Genomic DNA, 21,138 nt, shown 5'->3' with positions numbered 1-21,138 from the left:
ATTTGGTTGGGAAGGATAGCAAAGAAAATGCACAAGTAATTTATGTGTACTATTTAAGACAGGTCAGTAGTTCTGTTGTGCTGAATGCTTCTGTTCCTTACAACAGCTGTTGTTTATCTGTTGCCCTATTTCTTGTTCCACTCATCATTTGGTTTTGGGGGTCGTTTTCTTCCCAGTTGCTGAAAATCCACAGAAAAAAAAGATTTCTGCTTCATTTACCAAGAATGGACAAAATATGTTAAAAAGTATATCTGAGAGTATCAATCTGATAACCTTGCATTAGAGTACTGAATCCTAGGAAACTAAAAATAATAGTATTAACTTTGTGACTGCTCATTTCTTTTTTTTTCTAGGAAGCAATTAATTTGCTTGAGCCAATGACAAACGATCCTGTGAACTATGTACGCCAGGGCGCTCTGATCGCATCTGCCCTGATCATGATCCAGCAGACTGAGATTACCTGCCCAAAGGTAACGTGGCATACCTTGCATAGCGGTGTGGTTGGCGAAAAATGGTCTTGGATGCCAAATGTTTCATGTTTCGCAAGAGAGCGAGGGTGCCTTGGGAAGAGCCAGAACTGGATACCCCACAGGAAGCTCCTGTGTGAATCAGCACTTTGCAATGAGGGAGCAATGGATGCTGATAGAAACACGCCTGGTAGACGGCAGCATTTTAACTCTTCTTGCTCTTTCTTAAAAGGTCTAAAAGCATCTTGTAATGACATGGAAGTGACTGTCTTCCACTGACACACACATCACATATTGTGAACGCTTATTTAGCAAATAAGTTTTTTATGATAGTAAACTTAATTTAGGACGTGGTTGCAATGCAGGAAAGTCCGGCTATAACTGCGTTTCTTTTGTAGCTAGTCTTACACCTTTCAGATGAAACAGTTTCTGCTGTCACAACTGGCTTAGTGGCTTTACAGCAAATACATTTTTTAATGGAGTTTTTCTTTCTGCTCAGAAGGCCAAAAGGATTGCACATGCTGTGTTTAGCTTTTAAAAATAGATTGCACTGTGAATATGTGACAGATGATGATACGCAAACATTTGTACAGACTAAAAGTCGGCATTAATAGATGCTCTGAGGTTCCACATTTCATCTGCTCTGGTGAGTGCTGAGGCAGAGCTGTAGCTGATACTTTACTACTCTGTCACATATGGGTGGCTTTTATTGATGTCATTTTAGAAATTGAACTGTGGTAAAAACAGCCACTTTTTTACTGTGTTTGGATGGGGAGAAAGGAAAAAAAAAACCCTCTTTGTCCAGTGGAAAATTTTACTTGGGAAAGTCAGCAATGGAGATGTACAAATACAGGTGTTTGGGTATTTCCAAGTCACGGAACATGAAGTTTTACTGGCAGAAAGTTTATTCCTTTGCATTCTTAAAAAATAATTTATAATCGTTAGTTTTCACCGAGCAGAATCTGGGAGTGTTATTTATGTTATGAGAGTCGTGGTGCAACTGAATAAGCCATTGAACACTAGAGTTCTCTTGGATCCCTTCGTCTTCCAAGATATGGTGGCTCTGTAATGTGAAGCTGAATTATCTTTCTATGGAAAGAAAGTACTTGTTGTTTTTATCGTTTCTTCCTTGGCCAGGTGCTTGGAATGCCAGCCCTCAATACAGGAAATCAGGTTTAATCATTTATCGCTCCTTTAATGTTGGGCAATCCGTATAGCTCTCTCGTGCCTCAGTTTCCCACCTGAAAGAAATAAGGTACTTTTCTTCTATGAAAGGACATTGTGAGAATAAATTAATTGTAATTTGCAAAGCGCCATAATCCTTTTGGGATGAGAACGACAGCTCTGAATCAGTCAGACGTCTCAGACTGTTGTGGATTACTTGCTGAGTCCATTGGGTTTTCAACTCTTTTGAGATAAAGGGTGAAATAATCTGTGTGTGCAGACAGGAAAACAGCAAGAAAAAATACAGATCATTTGAGGTGTGTAATAAGTCAGGTCTCTTTCCTGAAACAGACCTGGTAACCTTGATTTCAGAAGTACGTGTAATACCTAGACTTGTTAAATGGGTGATTAAAATACTTGGCCAGGAAATACAGGACGGGATGTATCGTCTGGGGGTCAGGGGCTTATTTAAAAATGGGGAGAGGATCTGAAAAAGCTTTATGGCAAAGGCCTCTTTTGAGCCAAAACTTGTGTAGCGTTACATAATGTAGATACAGATGGCAGTTCTTTAGCTGGTCATAGAAACACTGCAGATATTAAACAAACAAAACCCCTCCACAAAACTACAGATTATAAACTAATAATGAATCTCTGCAATAGTCTGCTAGCTTAGGAACTAAATACAGAATATATCAATTCTACTTCTTTTAACTCCCCAAATGTTAGAGCCATCATAGTTTGTTGCTCAAAAGTAAAAGGAATATTTTGAGGAATATGTTACCAATTAAGTTATTTATTATCCATGGGAAAATTTTTTTGAGCTCTCTGCCAGTCTAAAGAAAAATTGTTTGACTCTGATGTGAAAGGATAGAGCTCAGAAAAAAGCCATTTTTGGATTACAGTGACATATTTTGATGTGATTCGATTCCTAAATGGCAAACTGGTGCCAAAGTGTCTGTCTAACCTGGTGTGTTTGCTGGATAAGCAGCGGGTCAGCGGAGCGGGATGGATTTTATATCCCACAAGCCATATTTGTGGTCTTGATGGGTTTACAGAGACGCTACATTTTACATATCGTCATCTCACTGTTGCTAAATATGCTGCTTTGCATGTGAGCAATGGTGATCTCCATAAAGGTTGTGGCATACAGTCTGACCAACTTCTTGTTGTTATTTTTCACTTTTGTGTTTTCTGGGTTTTTTGTTTGGTTGGTTTTGGTTTTTATAGACTTTCATGTTTGTGTGCTTTGGCTTAGAAAGACTTTAAATTCTCTGGTGATAATTAGTGATGAAGATGGTAGCAAACTATATTCCTTAAGCAGATAAAGCAGTTGCTGTGCTTTGTCTTACATCCTGAGAGATTTTACATAAATTCTAGTCTTAAGAATTTTCTGTTCCTTCCCTCCCTGCGCTTTAAAATCTGAGACATGGAGGATGGACAGTAATCTGCTCTTCAGACTGTTCTGGTAACATGCTTGGCTCTAAAGTTTCTGTTCATGTGAGCACAACAAATAAGTGACCGTGGAAATGCTCGTGGAAATGCCTCAGTTTCCCATAGGCTTTTCTGCTCAGGATCTGCTGCAGAACCATCAGTGCTGCTGCTGCCGGCTGCCCTCCCTTGGTACTGGTTGGGGTTGTAATTGCAAAGTGCATTTAGCGCTGCCGCATCAATTTTTCATAGGCTAATGGGTCTGTTTAAAAAGTTTAAATGGGAAACAAGGCTTTTTTTTTTTTTTTAATTTAAAAGTATTTACAGTTAATTGGAAAAAGGGAACTTTAGATTTTTCAGGAATAAACTCACTTCAGGGTTTTGAGCGGAGTGTTGCAGAGCTGAAATGCCAGCAATAAACAGAGATTTAACAATCAAACTATTGTGGTCTAAAAGCAACCATTTTTATCAGAGAGAACACAGATCTATGTATTTGAATCACCTTTGCTCTCCTGTTTCCTTTCTATTCATATTCCTCTTTGTTGTGTTCACTCTGCAGTTAAATAATTTAAACAGTTTAAATTTAAATAAAAAGTTTAGGAATTGTCATTATATGGAAGTTGCTTAAGTGCCAAAGGGAATGGCAAGTCTTGTGTAAAGCCGATTTGACATCTTTGGAGTTGAAACACAATTCCTCCATGTGCAGCCAGCGTGATTTTTCCTGACCTCTGTTGAGTTGATACATTTAGGAACCATATTAGTGCAGGATATAGACCAGTAACAAGTTTATTTTGTGAAATAGAATCCTAAATTATAGATGTGATGAGATCATTGTAACAGAAATCAATGGCAACTTCATTATGTATTTGTGACCTGCAGGGCAATTAAGACAGCAATTTTGGAGACAACTCTATGTCTAACATCATGAACTGAATTTACCTTTTTCCTGGTTTTGTGTTAGAATAGTCATCATGGCAAAACGAAATGATAATCAGCAAGGTCAAGGCTTTTCCTTCATCTTCCTTTGATCATCTTCGCCTATTATCTTTAGCATGGAAAAAACCAGGACCAGATTGCTTTTCCCCCCTTATTCTAGTAGCATCTTTGCATTCCTTCATGTAGGCCCGTTGCTCTCAGATGCTTCTGCAGGCTGGATGCTCTTTGAAGAGAGCAAGTGTACACGGAGTAACTTCAGCTCCTGAAGAAGATCAGTTGCATGAAACAGATTCCTAGATACTCTTATTCTTAAGAACTTGCATTTGCAAAAAGCATCATGCACATCATCTGCCACTGTTGCCTTAGTTAACCGTTTATTAAGTCTTATTCTTAAAAATCTCATGGGCTTCATGATGCACATGAATATTGACTGGTGGAGGGAGAAGTTATAAACAACCCGATAAATGACAAATGATGGTCCCTCGGGTTTGTGGTAGGAAATGGTGCTGTATCATCGTTGTATCTTCAAGCCTGTGTTGCTTCCTCAGGGTTTCCAAGATGGCACATTCGGCTTCATTTGGAATCGGCGGCGTGCACTAATTATCAGAATGCTGTGTGTGTATTGTTGGTAAAGTTGACATGAGTCACTGCTGATGCTTTAGCATTCTTCCTGGAAGTCACCCTGATGAATTTCTTGATAGCATTTCCAAATGCTATAAAATTTTCATGGTGCTTGAAGATTTCAAGGGAGCAACAGAGCCTCTGGGTTTCATAGCGTATTAACTAAGCCTATTCAGTAGTTTGGGATCTGCTCACTGCTGTGGTTTGCAGGAAAAATAGTAGCAGATTAAAGGGCTCTTCTAGACAAACTCCAGCAGATTTTGTTTCAACAGTTTAAGAAATTAAGCTGTCGGTTGATATTTTTCTCCGTTCTGTAGGAGGCGAAGGCTCCAACAGCAAAGACAGAACTGAGTTTTTGTCTGTACCGCTCTTGTTTTCTCCAAAGAGATGGAGCAGCCGCTCCACGCGAGGACGATACCTCCCGAGCAGCAGGGAAGGTTTTACACCTGGGACCTGGTCCCATCAAAAATCCATTCTTGTGAAGCATTTGCTTTACAGGAGCAGCCTGAAAGACCTATGAAAATTACTTGAGCTGTATTGTTGCTCCACTGTATATATTAAAAGGCATCTAAGGCTTTATCACTAATTAATAATGTATATTGCTGAATGTGATACTGTTCTGTCTCTTCAACAGTGAACCAGTGAAAGATGAAGCTGTTTGAAGCAATGACAATAATGCAAGCAAAAGTTTAGCTATTTCCCTTACTAATACACGCTTAAGATATTGTGGTGAGCATGCCGTGGCATAAACTGTAACATTATTAAATATTTACGTGAATGATTTTCACTTAAGAGGTAGGAGCGCAATAGCAAAATGTGCTGATGACGCACCATAGGGGCATTATCAATAGAGCAGAAATATTGTACGGGGAAAACAGAATAGGTTTTCAGCAGTAGGAATTGGAGGGAATTTAATAAGGTGCATTGTCACGCACCTAAGAACATACAGTAACTCTTGCTACAAACTCATCAGTCTTTTCTTCCAGTGACGCTCCAGAAGTTCTCAGGCTATTCCTGTAAGGCCTGGAAAATGTGGTTCAGAAATACATGTCCATCCTGACTATTTTAAAATCGCTACATGGGTATTTTCAAATGGGGAAAAACTCTGTAATTCATTATTTGTGGGATGACTTGTAACACCAGTGACTAAAGCTGATGAAAAGTCAAACGTCCTAGGATGCAGAAATCTAGGATGCTTCCATGAAAGGCAGAATATTTGGCTCATGCAGGTCAGTTTTATAATCTCTCTTTATTTTTTTACCCAGGTCAGCCAGTTCAGACAGCTCTATTCCAAAGTGATCAATGATAAGCATGATGATGTTATGGCGAAGTTCGGAGCAATCCTGGCACAAGGCATTTTGGATGCAGGTAATTCCCCAGACATTTAAAGCAGTCAAAATTTCTTAGACTTGTTTGGCTATAACAGCTGTAATAGCAAATCTCATCTGGGAGATGAGGTGCTGGCTTTGTGCCTGTCATATAATGGCAGGAAGAAATCTCAAATTTCAAGTAATTTTAGCTAATTAAAGAAATCCTATTTTGTAGTTTCAGCTTGTATGAGTGTGCTTCTGTTAGAAGAGACTCAACCCAGCCATGGGGGCAGAATTCTTGTCCAGAGGTCTGGATTAATCTGATCTTTTTGCTCTGTTTTGTCATCCTGAACACTGATTTATAGCATAATATGTTATTTCTTTATTTTTCGAAGTAAGTGCCTGCTCCAGAAATTTGGAAACCTTGTGGAATCCAGTCCTTGTATTTTGTGTTTTCGGTTAAAACTTGACATAACCAGTTCAATTATATACCTATATATATATATATATATATGTATTAAATATATTATTAATAACTAGGTTTTGCCTCTTTCCTGATTATTAAGAGGGAAGCATAGTGAACTACATCAGTGTTACTTCAGGAAGAGCCAGTTTCACAAGCTACTTACCTTTTCCAGCTGAGGAGACATCATTTCATGATCATTAATGACTAAATGTTGAGCCAAGGATTCTCGAAAGGCATGAGCCTTTCACAAGGACCGAATTGCAGGGCCTATTAAGGAAGGTTTCTGTAAGCAAAGAGGACAGACAGTGTTTTGTTTTGAATTTTTCCTCCTGCTGCAGTTCAGGCTTGTGCGGTGCTGTGTGTCACTCGCACCCACCTCCCAAGTTTCCAGTCTCTCCCATCTGGTCTCTCATTCTGTGGCCTTTTATTGCCATGCACCGTGTTCCTCCCTGTGGCACCAGAAACAACCTGTTTTAAGGTTAGCCCTGAAGTCACATATGCAAAGAAGTCTCATACATTTGTCTCTGTGGCATGGCTTAAGCACAGCAGCGTGCGCTGTGGTTACACGGTGTCTGTGTGAAATTATTACTACACCTTCCAGTCGTGTAGTGCGGGGAGAAAAACGTGGGGCTGCCCGCACCGACCTGCGTGGAATTGTCCTTCAGACACTCTTCTTGGAGCTCAGGAGGAAGCAACAGGAACCACCTCCTCTATCTTTCTTGCCTCCCCTTCTGGAGCTCAGACTGAGCGATATTCTTGGCACAATGCTGCCCCAATAACTTTCATCGTTTCCATACTCGTACTGTGCCGCTGGGAAGCCAGAGCCCAGCTGGCTCAGAGATTTCTCTCCCAGCTTCAAATTCCTGCCTTTAAGACTAAATCATAAAAACCTTATTTGCTTCCCGTGTCACTCATGTATTGTATAATGACTTGGAAACCAGAAGCACCCACTTTTATGAAACTAAATATGAATTTGTGCCAACTTTAACCTCTTTATTTCTTGCCGAACAGCTGGGGGAAGACTGTGAACTACCCTTTCTTAACCTATTGCCACTTTCATTAGAGCCTCTTAAAAGAATATATTCTTTTTATCTCTCCCATACAACTACAAGTGCTTATCTGAAACAATGAGCTATAGAATTTAATTATCACTACCAGAAAGAAAAGGTTCTTTAGGTCATCTGCCACAGTTGGGACAATTGAGTTCGGATTAGTTTTTGTTGTTGGGGGTGGGGCAGAGAAAAGAGTAATTCTCTTCCAATGACAGGATTTGATTAAAAGGCCAAGATTTCCAGCGTGCAGCTGGGAGGGGATGCACTGGAGGTGGGTTTTCGCTCTGACAATGAAGCGGTCATTATTAGACTGGTGGTGTCATGGAAGGAGCAGGGGACTTCAGGAGCACCGAAGTGGAAATGAAGAATTTGGTCATTTCCTAATTATTAGGCCCCAGCAGCTACATTTTTACTTCTTTAATAAAATAAGAAAAATGTAGACACTCAAAATTTAGCTTAGGTATTTTTTTTCCAAAAAAACCTCTGAACTTTTATAATATTCCCCTCCACATACAAACATGCTCTCTTATTGCCGGCTGATGACTGCCTTTCTATTATTTGCAAAATCAATCTACTTTATTTGCTAGAGTATGGATTTGTAAGTGTGAGCTACAAAAGGGATATACTGATCAAATTAGATGTCGGTGTTTTACCTGCTTGGAAACTGTTTTGCCCCCTAGACTTTATGTATCTTCTCTGGTTCTTAATGCTACATTTCTCAGTCAGTGAGAAAAAAGGAGGAGCCGTAGTTACTACACGAATATCTGTATAGTACATCTGGAAAATCCTCTTCTCAATATTTAGGAAAGGTTTGGGGGGTCAGCAGTGCAGGGAGTCGGGGACAGGGTGTAGCAGAATGAAGCCAAGGAAGCTGTTGGCAGCCTGGTGTGAACGTGCTGGATTCTCCACAGTTTGGAGACATTTGTGAAGAAGAGGGATGGAAAAGTGTCATCCAAATTAAAACAGAAAGAGTTACCGTCTCCTTGTTGCTGTCTCTCCAAATATGTATCTCACACGTTGTGTTACATTTTGCATGTTAAAGGCTGAAGTACAAAGTATAAACTTAGATGCCCAAGTCTGCTCTCCCATGTGTTGAATTTGGTGCCAGTGTTTTCCACCTTCCTCCTGCCTGTCCCTGCTCGTGGGCTCTTCATGTGAACCTGGGTCTAACTCTGGTAGTTAGCACGGCATTATGGCTTTTTTTCATCATGTTCTTGTCCATTAGACAAGAGCTACCTTGTAGTTCATTGCCCACTTTATTTGGGTTGTTGACACATGCTGAAAGACACTCTGCTGGCATTTTGATAGCTGATGCCATTGACTTTTCTGTGCTGCTGCTAACAGTTCAGGTTATCTTCGTTCACTGCATAGATCAAGTGAATTATAAGTCTTTGCTGATAGTGAGAGAAACAGTATAATATTGTTTGAAAATGTGATGCTGCCTGAGCCAGGGTTGGAAACTAATTTCCAAGATCCATGAAGCATCTTTACCTAATGGTTATTGTCCTGGTGTGTTGTCCTTGGCTACACTGCCACAGTATTACCAAGTGCCACCATGACTATGTAAAGAGCGAGTTCATCCAAGTATATAAATCATCGGCATCTGCTTGCTGCAGTCCCCTCTTGTTAACTGACATTGAACTTGGGCCAGCAAATCCTTGTAGCTTTCAGAACAGCCACCTGAATTCCATCAAGCCTTGCCACAGCAGCAGTGTGAATTTTGGGAGACAGACCCTGTAGTACTGCCCAAGGAGCCCTGAAAATTTTTCTCTTGTGTTTTTGGGTTATTTTTTTTTTCCAGGCATCATGTCACAGCTTTCATGTATCCAGCCAAAGATCCAGGATGTGTTCCCTTCTGGATTGTCGGGGCTGCTGCTTAATCATGAAGATAAATCACAGTTGTGCAATATTGTGTCTTCCCACCTTTCCTGCTCCCTGCAGGGAGTGGGCTCTGTGTGGGTGTGAAGCAGCAAACAGGAGTAGCATGACAGTGTCTTTGGAATATGAAATCTGTTAGTCATCCAGGAAATTCCAGAGATTGGATAATAAATTTCTAAAGGTTAAAATAAATTCTGAAAATTAAAGTCCAGAAGTTTGATAAAGTCTAGCTAAGCCGCTTGTGCAACATCGAGTGGGCTGCTTGATCCAGAATATCTGCAGATTCCTGACCTGACCCGACCCTTATACAGTGATGCAGTGAAGAAAAGTTCAAAGTAAGGATGGAGGAGAAGACCAGAAGTGTGAGTGTGCCATGTTTGACATGTTTAAGGGTAGCAGAAGACTTCAGGTAGTCCCTCCTTAATGCTGTGGCAAAGTCAAGTACAAGGGTAGGAGATTGATATTGGAGAAAATGAGAAGCAGAGCAGACCTAGCAGTCGTAAAAGATGAGACTGTATCATTGCCTTTCTTCAAAGGGGTGGCTGGAAGGAGTTCTCTAGTCAAACAGCAGGAGGTCTATTTGTACCACAAAAGGAGAAGCAAGGAGATTGTATGTATGCAGAGTATCCTACAGGAGAGCATCAAAATCCTCCATCTTCCACTGCTTCTCCTGGGACTAACACAGACAGATACCTAAGATGAGATTGTTGCTGCTTTCAGGACTTTCGTTAGTTTTGGCAGCAAAAATTAATTTTGCTTGTCTTCAGCACTCAGCTCACTGCTGCCTGGCCGTGTCGAAGTGGCTGTTTGTGCCATAAGAATGTTGTGACAGAAGAATGCTACTCCAGCTTGGGATTTTCAGCTATAAAGTGTCCTGAGTTTGCAACAAGTGGGTGTTGGTATTTTAACAAAGTTAACCTTCCTGCACCTGGTCTTGTCAGCAGTAATGGACTTGTCTGGTGCCCTCTTCAACTCAGTTTGCTGTGTTCATCAGAAGACTGGAGATCCGATTAACACTTTCTCACTCTGTCTGCAAGCCCAATCTTTCAGTTTGGTTTCTAGCTGGACGTTTCTGCACTACATCAATGTATGGAGTTGTTTTGGTCTCTGCTTTGCAAGTATGAAGCTAAGACTTGGTTGTCTGGCAGAGATGTAATTTTGCTGCAAAGACTGCAGGAGTTTGTCTCTTTGCTGCTTAGACTGATAGCCTCTAGAAGCAACTTCTGAAGTTGCTGCTGTTTACATTTCTTTCTACTGAGATGGTGTAGGATAAAAACCTAGGCATATTTCTTCTGAATAACTGACAGTTCAGGGAGGCAGCCTCAAAAAGAAATGTTTCTGTACACACTGCTATAAATGCTCTGTTTTCCTTGTGAGCCTTGTCTTGTGGATGCTGTTTTAAAACTGCTTATGGCAAAGGTTTCCTTTTTGCTCCATTCTCCCTGCCTTCTGCATTGTGCTTTCGTTTAACCTGTATCCTGACAAAATCAGCACTCAGGTGTCTTTGTGGAGTACGCAGGAATGCATTGAGTGATTTCATTTATGACTCTTTACAGGTGGCCATAACGTAACTATCTCACTGCAGTCGAGGACAGGACATACTCACATGCCTTCCGTGGTGGGCGTTCTGGTCTTCACCCAGTTCTGGTTCTGGTTCCCCCTGTCACACTTCTTGTCACTGGCTTTCACCCCAACCTGTGTCATTGGTCTCAACAAGGATCTGAAGGTACGTCATGAGCAGAGAGGAGTGGAGGCACTGATGGCTGCTTGGAAGACTCCAGTGGTCTGGGAGGGTGTGCATGGATTTGTTGGTTGTCTTTGCGTGTCTGCAGCTTGTTTGTGCCAGAAAAGGCTCTAACTGGAAGAAGTCTGACAAGCAGGCTTAAATTGGAGAGCTGTTGGTGGGTATAAGGACAAGAAAATGTAGAGAACAGGCTTTGACCTGACTTTGTGAGCTTCAAAGTAGCTTACGAAGAAAGGAACTCTAGTCAGTCTGTGTGGGCAGAAACCAGCCTGTTATCTTTCCAGAAGATCAAGATTTTTGTTTTTTAAACTGTCACCTTCCCAAATATATTATATTATATTATATTATATTTTCCCCTAGGATATTTAGCAATGGGAAAGCAGGATTTGTTTGGATTCTGTGGGGAGGAAAATTAAACCAAGCAGTCACGGGTACTGCACTTTTCATATCCCTCTGTCTGCCAGCTGATGGGTTGTGGTGTGGTCCCTGCAAGCTGTGTACTGTGCTGGGGCTCCTGTGCTGGAGAACTGACCTGGTAACTTCCACAAAAAGGCTCTGAATGTGGCAGCCCAGGGGCATGTACCCCCCTCCTGTCACTGTTACAGGCTTATTCTGTGATATGCAGAGCTCACATCAAGCTGGGCTGCTCTGAGTCCTCCACTGGACTGAGCGCGCTTGCTGGATTGCAGCTTCTGGACCAGAACCTTATGGCTCTATGTTGCTCTTCTCCACCTGTCTCAGGCTGAGCGTTGAGTTGATTTACACACAGCTCAAAATTCTCGCTCTGAAGAGAGGGTTTTGCATTAAAATGCCTTTTTTTTTTCCCCTCCCTGTCCTGAATACATCACAGAGGCTTCATTGCTGGTTTTCTCTGTGCTCACCAATGGGGACAGGCTCAGAACCTTTTTGGCTCTTTGGCTGAACTGCCGTTTTGACTCCCTCTCCCCATCCCTTAGTTTCCAGGGAGCCCAAAAGGCTGTGGGTGAGGTTATGCTGTATAACTTGCATTGCATACTAAATGTAGGTATGTAAATGTATGTAACGGCTGCACCACACCCACCTTGCATCCTCAGAGCTTCTTTTATTGCTCCGCGATGTGTCAGAAAGGAAGAGAGCTGAGATACTGCAGAAATTAATTCAGTTTGAGAATATGGATTTGCTGGCCAAAGATGCTTTCTGCCCTTGCTTAATTAGCAGAGTACAAGAATGCGTGAAATTGGTAAGCCACCCGCAAAATGTGCTGTCCCTTTGCAAGCAGTGGGTGTCAGGCAGTGCTTGGTTTGCCATAGCGTGCACTGGCAGAGCAGATCTTCACTTAAATCTTAAACCAATTTTGTGTTAATACGAGCAGGCGCAGCAACAACATCAAAACCACAAAAGCTTCGAAACAATGAAAACAGAGCATGGTGTGAATAGCGTGGAGTGCATGGAGAAGGCTGGGAGAGCTTGCCAGAGTCAAATTATAGAATAATTAAATAACATTGTTCTAGTTGAACTGTTGCCACTGATAACAGTTTCTCAGCTTCCGGAGGGAGAGAAGGGGAAGCTTGTATTCTTTAGAGGATCTGTGTTTGTCTCTGCTGGAAGGAAAATGAAGCTAAAGTAATTACTCTGCTGTGGATTTTTTTCCCCCTGTTTTTCTTGTCTCTAACCATTTTTTTAACTGTTTATTGTAGATGCCAAAAGTCCAGTACAAGTCCAACTGTAAGCCGTCCACATTTGCCTACCCCCCACCTCTTGAGGTACCAAAGGAAAAGGAGAAAGAAAAGGTATTTAGGCGAGCTTTCTGTGTTCTAAAGACTAATCTCTTCTCCCTCCTAGTATAAACATTGACTGTGGTGGCACTAACAGGGAATCTAAAGAGCAAAAGAAAAATTGGCAGGCACTATTGTCTCTGAAAGAGAATTCTAGCAATTTTTTCCTGCTGTGCCGGGGTCAGTTGCTGATCGTGGCATAAAACTGCTGTGCTACTGAGTCGCTAGAACCTCCCGTGTCTCCAGCGGTCAAGCAGAAGCATTGATTAATAAAACTGTTTTCCATGCTCTACTGATTTGTATGTGTGTATCATCCTTGTGCAGCATCTAGCACAAAGGGCTCCTTGTTCATGACTTGGGCTTCAAAATGCTGCTGCAGTACAAGCATTGAGCACATTAGGTGTGGCACTTCTCAAATAGTCCCATAGCGAATGACGGAAGTGTACCTGGGGCCATGTGCTAGAATAATAGCTGTCAGGCCTGTGGATTGCAAAAGGGCAAGTGTGGAACTGAGAATATGTAGGTATTGAAGAGATGAGACCTATGGGATGACAAGTGGGACAATAGTGGAAGAAATTTGTCTCCTGGCATAAGATGGTAAAAGCTGTTGAGCAGAACAGAGCAACAGGCAGAGCAGCCCTTGGGGAGCGACTGCAGCAGTGGAGCAGCAGATATGTCATGCTGATAAATGGCATTGTATGAAAAATGTAAAACATTTTACCAGAATTGAATGCTGCACAGGACAGATTTCTGAACCACCAAGAACCCAGAAATGAACTCTGATGAAAGGCAAAGCTCACCGCTCGTAGCTGCTTTCTTGCCTTTGGAATAGGATGAGAATTAGACACATTTTCCCTCCTTTCGATTTCCCAGGTCGAAACTAAAATGTGCCATGAGCCCACATGTAGCCTAGAAAACCTCGGCAGCGATGTGACTAATGTGGTTGCTCCCTCTGAGCGATTTACTGCCTTAGAGAGCCAGTTCCTGTGGATAGAGGTGCTTGCTTGCTTGTGTGTTTGAGTGCTGCCTCTGGGTATTTCTGGTTCAGGAGTGCCAAAGCCTCCCGAGGGCTGCTCCATGGGCCATTTTGTAAATGCACTTCTTCAGATCAATGAGAAACACAGCTGTCTGATTCACACACTGGGACAGCTTTAGGTCATTCTAAAGAGTATCTATATACGTGTTTCTTTACCTTGGAGACTCTGGGAATAAGGTTTCCATTTGTTGCTTTGTTCAAAATAAACAAACCTCTCATATAGAGACCCAGACAGCAATGATTAATCTCTAAATTAAGAATTTTGCTCTCCTCCTGCATACGTGGCTGCACCCAGTCTGCATTCATGGCACTTTTTTGTCCCATCTGTGCTGTTTGTTTGCTTTGGTGGCTCTGTAGTTGTCTCTTAAGCAGAGCAGTGGGTATGAAGTGGAATTGATCTCATTGACACCTGCAGTGCACCTAACCCTGATTTCCCATTGTCCCCTGCCTGGGGAGCTGAGACGCAGTGCCCGGCGCTGCAGTCACACTGAGCGCCTCCTCTGTTGACATACCCAGGTTTCCACTGCTGTGCTGTCCATCACCGCGAAAGCCAAGAAGAAGGAAAAGGAGAAGGAGAAAGAAAAGAAAGAAGAGGAGAAGATGGAAGTGGTGGGTGCAAACATTGAAACTTAAATGTCTTCATCCCCCCCCTTATAAATGTGGAAGGTTTGTCTGGAAAGCTGGCACCCTCTTAGTGCTGTCCCCTCGTATTAGTTCTGAGCAAAGTGTTAACAGAGGTTTCAGTGTACACGTAAGCATCTTTACTCTGTGGTGTGTGCGTTTTTAAAAGCCAAGTATTATTTGTGAATCCTTTATTTCTGAGAAATAAATCTTCTCCAATATTGTTAAGTAACTGAGTTCCTGAAAGGCAGAAGCTTGTTTTGACAAATCTGTGTGCCTTTAACTGCCCGCAACCTTTTGTGAATTATTTTGCTACCTGCTGGTTTTAGACCAAGGGAATTTTATTTCTTATCCATGTACTTTTCTTATTAACGTGGAAAAAGTCTTAATAATTTCATGTCCTTGGTACCTCTGACCTTTTTAAAAGGACTCAGTGTTGTAGCAGTTGCTTGGTGGTGTCTAATTCAGTTGAGAGCACTGAAGAGTTTAAACTTTCTGGTTTTGCACATGCTTAACCCCCTGTTCTGAAACGTTCACATTTTTGGCAACAATCTCTTATACGCTTTGCCCATCTATCAAAATGCCAAACATTTACCCACACCCACCTTAGCAGCAGCTGATCTGAGCACTGGATCCGTCCGCTGCGCAGCGGTTACGGTGATTGCTTTGGTCCTCTGATGATTTCTTTCTGCTTAGAGACACTGGCACTTATCATCCTCATCTACGAATAGTGTGTCATCGTGGGGCAAGCTGAGGGATAGAGAAATGGCTGGATAATGAATTCTTTGTGGTTGCTGTAATTTGGAAAACATATGGCAGCTAAAATTCTCACTGTGCCCTGACAAAGGACTCTTCCTTTTGTGCTCTGCTAACAGATGCAAATATTGTAAGAGCAGTTGTGAGCTGAAAGTGTGTTATGCTGACAAGCTCAGTAGAAACCTTCCTGATTCCACTTTAACATCTATATGAGAAAAGAAACCTGGTCAGGGAATTTTTGTTCTCTTTAATTTTAAAAAGAAACACGCAAATGCTATGTGAAAGAGCGTGGGGTAGGATCAAAGGTGTGTGTGTAAAATGACCTTCCTAGACCTACATGCAACCACGCTGTAGGCACTGACCTTTATACAGTTGGCCCAGAAGAGGAATCGTCTTATGCATTCAAGGTAGAATATCTGATTTTTGTCTTTTTGCTCCTTTATCAATGTTTCTTTGTCATCAAACATTGCCTTTTCTTTGAATTATTCTTACAGCAGTATATACCAAGCAAAATGTGCTGAACAGATGCCTGTTTCTTCTAAAATTGCTACAACCTACATTCAAGTACAGGTGTTAGGAGGAAGCAATATATTAGACGGGATTCATGTGTCGTGTCTGTGTATGCTCCAGATGTCTCAAAAGTTTTCATGGCTGAATTGAGCAGAAAAATGAGGGTAGTGAACAGGGAGCTTGCTGCCACCTGCTATGTTTGAGTCGAGTGTTTTGCCATTGTCCTAATATTTTTAGAGGTATAATTGCTTTCCTGTTTTTCTTTTATGCCTGTTGCAGGACTAGTAATCCATAGCTTCCAAGGGATGTGCACAGCACCAAGCAGCCACCGTGCCAGAGAAGTCCTGTCTGCTGTCACAGAACATGCTGTGCATTTAGTGATGTCCCTGGTCATTTCCTATCGGTTCCATCTTTTCTACAGTCTCTTTTCTTTTGTTTGCGGTTCAGACGTTCTCAAGCAAGAGGCAAAACATGATTCATGTTCTTAAATATGTAAAGGGTTCTGTGTCTTTTTTCCTTCTGAGCTTTTGCCTCCAGCTGCTGAGTCATCGGTAAAGGGAGGTTTAGCTGCAATTCCCTGGGGAGTCACTGAGACAGAGTCATTTCAGTTGAGCTGCTGTCCCTGATGGCTGTAGAGCTGCAAAAATACGAGGGCGGCTTTTGGCAATTTTCATGTGCTTAGTAATGATATTAAAGGACCTTCAGCTGTGCACCAAAAGTGGTGAGTTTACAGAGAAACTATTAGAAAGGGAAGTCAGAGGTAAACTGTTTTGCTGCCACCTCTTGTTGAACTTTTTTTCAGCTGCAGCTGAGAGCGAGGGGTTGCTGTGGTGAGAGTGCTTGGATCCACGCTGGCACTGCCTGTGCAGCTGAGAGACACTCGCCAGCTTGTTCTCCAGCACATTTTACCTTATCCTCCGGAAGTGTGAAGATGTTAGAGGCTACTGTTAAAATCAGTTTGATCTTCCCTTCCACAGGATGAGACTGAAAAGAAGGATGAAAAAGAAAAGAAAAAGGAACCTGAACCCAACTTCCAGCTTCTGGACAACCCAGCCAGAGTCATGCCCGCTCAGCTCAAAGTTCTCACTATGACAGAGAGCTGCCGATACCAGCCCTTCAAACCAGTAAGTGTCGCCTTCCTGGTCTGTGCACCTGACGGTGTCCCCAGTGCTGGGTTTGTGTGTGAGGCCCAGGAGTTCAGTGTTGACATCAGAACAGCACTCACAGCTGGGGCAGCACTGCAATGTGTCTGAGAGGTTTGCAACTTCACTGTTGCCGTATTTGCTTTTTGATGTCCCTCCTTCCAAGCGATCACGTGCAGCTCTAGTTGGGGGAAAGCCAGAGCTGCTACGAACCTTTTTGCTGTGCTTACGCAGCTTTATTTTTCTTTCTTCTTTTACGTATGCCAGACACTGTAACCTGGAAATCTATTGGACGTACTCTGTGTATTAATGACATTGCTGGGGACGTGAAGGCTGAGCTGTGATCTCTACAGTGGGTTGAGAAGTTGTACAGGCTCATTATCAAAGCAATGAAATACATTAGGACTTGCGCTTTATTAGTCTAGAGTGGCATTTATACCTGAATGGAGTATTTTTTTCATTAAACAAACTTCTTAGTCAGTTACATCAGACCTTTGAAAATTGCCTTCATCTCCTGTTAACATAAAGAGATGATATAACTCTCAGATAGAGGATTAAAAAGACCTTTTAGCATTAGCCCAAGGGGTTAACTTTTCTCTAAGATGCTCAAATATATTGCAAGGCTAATAAGCTTGCTCCTGACCTCTAAATCTCCTGAGTAAAATTCTTCTGGCCTTTATTTTTGTTCAAGAAATAGCACCCTTGACTTCCCCCTTTTGCAGGATTATGCGTGGGAAAATGGTATTCAGAAGTAGTAATATTTTTTCCAGGAAAATAGTCATGCTTTTTAATAAATTGATTTCCTGGAATTCTATCAGCACATTGGAATTCTCTGTGCTTCATCCCCTTTTGAAACAACTTCAGCAAAGCTGTGGAAGGATTTTTTCAGTTTCTACCCTTCAAAAAGCAGAGGTGACCCAACTGGTATTTGAATGGGGAAGATCTGCTGTGTGGTCCAGTAAGTGTCCACTTGTGCAGCTGAAATGTGGCCACAAGTAGCTGTTTGCTTCGGTTTCCAAAGGAGCCAAGTCCTTGGTGAGGGGAATGCAGATCACTGCCTTAACCCCAATGAATAGGTTTTGAAGAGAACAGAACAGTGCAGGTTTTTTGCTGGGGTTTAGGGTGTGTAACCAAGGAGGCTTTTGAAATGGAGCTGTTGTGGAGCTTTGCTCTGCTTTGGGGAACGCCAGAGTAAAAAGCTTCTTTGAAATGCTGTTTATAGCCTGGAATCCAGCTGCGGTCAAAGCTCAGATCCCAGCCAGGCGTGACACAGTGCTGCCTCTTCGCACCTCGTGTTTCGGTCCTGGAGACACACTGATTTGCTTTGGCCTGCCAGGATGTTTGGTTGTGATTTTGTAATTAATCCTCCTTTGTTTTACAAGGTACTGCTGATAGGATTCCTCAGTTGGTGGAAGCTGGTGATCTGATTAGTCTCTGTTTCAGATACCCTCCTGGGAGGTGGCGACACAGAGAAGCTTCACTAAGCTTTGTTACCCTGAAAAGATGAGCCTTATAAAACAATTACGGTTCAATTAGTTTTCATGTGAAAAGCCCCAGACTGGGGTAAAGCTGTGAATCCAGATGCCATTTTCTATCGAACTGAGACTTAGACAATGGGAATACAACAGGTAGCCTGGCCAGGCTCTGTCTGTTCCACCCCAATCAGGCAGGGATCCGGGTGGGTGTCAGACACTTTGCTCTCTGAAACTCACTCCCGCTGCGGTGTCTCGTTTGCTCTAAGATAAACAGTGCAGCCACAAACACTGCACCACGAGGCAGAGGTGAGCACTTGTAATGCTCACTGCGCTTGTCTTGCAGCTTTCCATCGGAGGCATCATCATTCTGAAGGACACCAGTGAGGATACGGAGGAGCTGGTTGAACCTGTGGCAGCTCACGGTCCGAAGATTGAGGAAGAGGAGCAGGAACCTGAACCACCAGAGCCCTTTGAGTACATTGATGATTAAGACCTGAGGTACAGTGTAGTGTGCAGAGTCACCTTCATTAATCCCAGTGTAGAAGCCTCTTTGGATCAACTGAAGCAGTTACCAGCACCCACCACTCTTGTTTTAGCTCTTTAATGGCTTTTGCACCAGATTCAGAAACATGCTCCGTCCCAAATTGAAGAGTTTGGCAGTAATAAAAGAGAAATCCACTGTGCTGGATCAGGTCTGACCCATTCGTACTGGATATGGTCTCTAATCTCGTAAACTTCATTATTCTTGAGTAGAGCCTTGCTGGGCAGAATTAGAACAGTGCATGGGGTCACAGGCAGCTGCTGAGCTGGGAATAATCACCTTGTGAAATATGGTCCCAGAGGACAAGTGGCTCATTTAACAAAGTTGTCATCTACTTGACCTCAGTGTGGCAGGATTGGTCTCTGCTTTCTGGGGTTGTTGTCTTGTCTTCCCAGCGGTGCTTAGCAGAATTTAAAGACACTCCAGCTGTGGGCTCTGTGGTGCTCTCTGAGCTCAGCCTAAGGATACTTACAGATCTGTTCCAGGCAGTTCTCAGGTTCCTTGGTTAAAGTGCCTGAATTGATGTGCAAGTTTCTCGCTGAGAGGCAAAAACCCAGTTGCTTTATTTCCAAATATGGGCTGGCATGTCCCAGTGCTCCCAAGAGCAGAGATTATGCACTTGAATTGGTGGATGGGCAGGAAAACAAACTCCTTGCTAAAAACTGTAAATGTTGCGTCAGTGGCAGGCTCGGGTGAGTGTGTGGGGCCAACCACAAGATACCTCAGTTAAATACATTTGCTTTTCTGGTTTCTCCTTCCCCTTCCTCCAGGATCATGTCCTCTAAAGAAGACACTATACTTGATGTCGGAAAGACAGACATGGAGACCTTCCTGTCAAGATCTGCCGTTCAGTGCATGCAGCCTCAATCTGTGCTGAGCTAAAGCCGATAGTCCGCGTTTTATGGCTGAAGAACAGATATATGCTATTTAGTGTACTCTTTCACAAAACCTTTTCAAATAAATATATTAAAAACTCTTGACAGAAAATTTTCTGGTTTAGAAAACAAAAAGGAAGCCTAACAACCTTTTCCACTCACCCCAAATGTTAAAAACTAGACTCAAGTCGTGCATATTCCTCCAGAAAGCATGGCTGGTTCTGCTCCTCTGTAGAGTGGCTGGGATCTGTGCACTTCTCTGCTTTCTCTAGAGCCCATTTGGGCTGAGCAAGGTCACCAGCTCCAGTCTGGCCCAGCCGTAGCTCTGGTGCTGCAGAGAGGGCAGGTCTGTACCTGCCAGCAGCTGCCCGGCTGAGCTCTGCTTCCAAATCATTGTACCTCTGTGATACTGACTTTGCACTGATCTTCCCCCTTGCTCATCCTGGTATTCATGTGACACTGTGGAGCTCACAGAAGGGCTCTGGGTGTTAGCGATGGGGAAATGGGGCAAGTTTCTCTTTGTTTCACAGAATCCCTTTTCATTTTTGTGTGCTTTCACCAAATATGAGGATAATAACTGATGTGAGCAGGCAGCCAGAAAACACATTACAGGCCTAGATGGGGTGAATCCAGACATGCAAGCTGTTACGCTGCTGTGCATCATTAGCCAAGGGGGGATTTACAGTCGGGGGATGGAATGAGTTGCAGTCAGAAGGAAAGAATGCGGCTCAGCCGTTCACTGTGGGCCCAGCCAGCGCTTCACCTGTTGGGCTGTAACGCTTCCCGGTGATCCCTGCTCTGCTGCGAGCCAAATACTGGATGAAGCTCTAGCGTTTGAAACAGCACTTAAACGGAATCAGGTTTTTATTGTATGCATGTTGGGAACGATTTGCTGCATGTTAACATACCATGAGCTCATGTGCATCGGTAATAACGGAAGACAAATCTTGCATATGGGGCCTGGGAGCTTTTCCAGCAGATGGTTTATTTTGGTGAATGTTAATATAGCAATAGAATAGTCTGCCTTTGTTCTCTGCAAAGCTTAATCCAGAGCAGAGGTGTAGGACTGAAAGCCAGTTTTGAGTCCTAGGCTTCAGTCAAAAGTCCCTGAAGGTGAAATGGTGTCTCAGGGTGCTGGTCAGAGCTCGCGGTTCTGTGTGATCCAGATCTGCTCTCTCGTGGAGCAGAGCCAAGAATGAACCTGAAATGGCTACAGACAATGTAACTGTCAGTAGAACTGGAAACAAGGAATCACTGCTCCGCTCCCATGGTCATTCAAAGTGAGACCTGGTGTTATGGTGTTAGAAAGAGAAGCTGGACAAATACCCCTTGTGTGGGTCTTCCAGGTGCTGGAATCCCTTC

General features: G+C 42.8%; 1 protein-coding gene across 3 annotated transcripts in view; it reads left to right on the top strand.

Moving 5' to 3' along the window:
- The window catches only part of PSMD1 (proteasome 26S subunit, non-ATPase 1), a 67,922-nt gene extending 48,050 nt beyond the window's left edge, over window positions 1-19,872 (top strand). For all 3 annotated transcript variants that reach the window (XM_080350022.1, XM_080350023.1, XM_080350021.1), the window contains 8 exons: window positions 354-470; window positions 5,882-5,984; window positions 10,879-11,048; window positions 12,743-12,835; window positions 14,373-14,465; window positions 16,721-16,867; window positions 18,704-18,858; window positions 19,672-19,872. In XM_080350022.1, coding sequence (XP_080206148.1) covers window positions 354-470; window positions 5,882-5,984; window positions 10,879-11,048; window positions 12,743-12,835; window positions 14,373-14,465; window positions 16,721-16,867; window positions 18,704-18,850 — 870 coding nt within the window. In that variant the 3' untranslated portion in view covers window positions 18,851-18,858; window positions 19,672-19,872. The remainder of the gene's footprint in view (window positions 1-353; window positions 471-5,881; window positions 5,985-10,878; window positions 11,049-12,742; window positions 12,836-14,372; window positions 14,466-16,720; window positions 16,868-18,703; window positions 18,859-19,671) is intronic.
- Window positions 19,873-21,138: the final 1,266 nt, after the last annotated feature.

This window comes from Nesoenas mayeri (genome assembly GCF_963082525.1).
Source record: "Nesoenas mayeri genome assembly, chromosome: 9".
In the NCBI taxonomy this organism is placed as follows: domain Eukaryota; kingdom Metazoa; phylum Chordata; class Aves; order Columbiformes; family Columbidae; genus Nesoenas; species Nesoenas mayeri.
The sequence above is the reverse complement of the archived record's forward strand: the minus strand, read 5'-3'. Positions and strand labels throughout refer to the sequence as shown.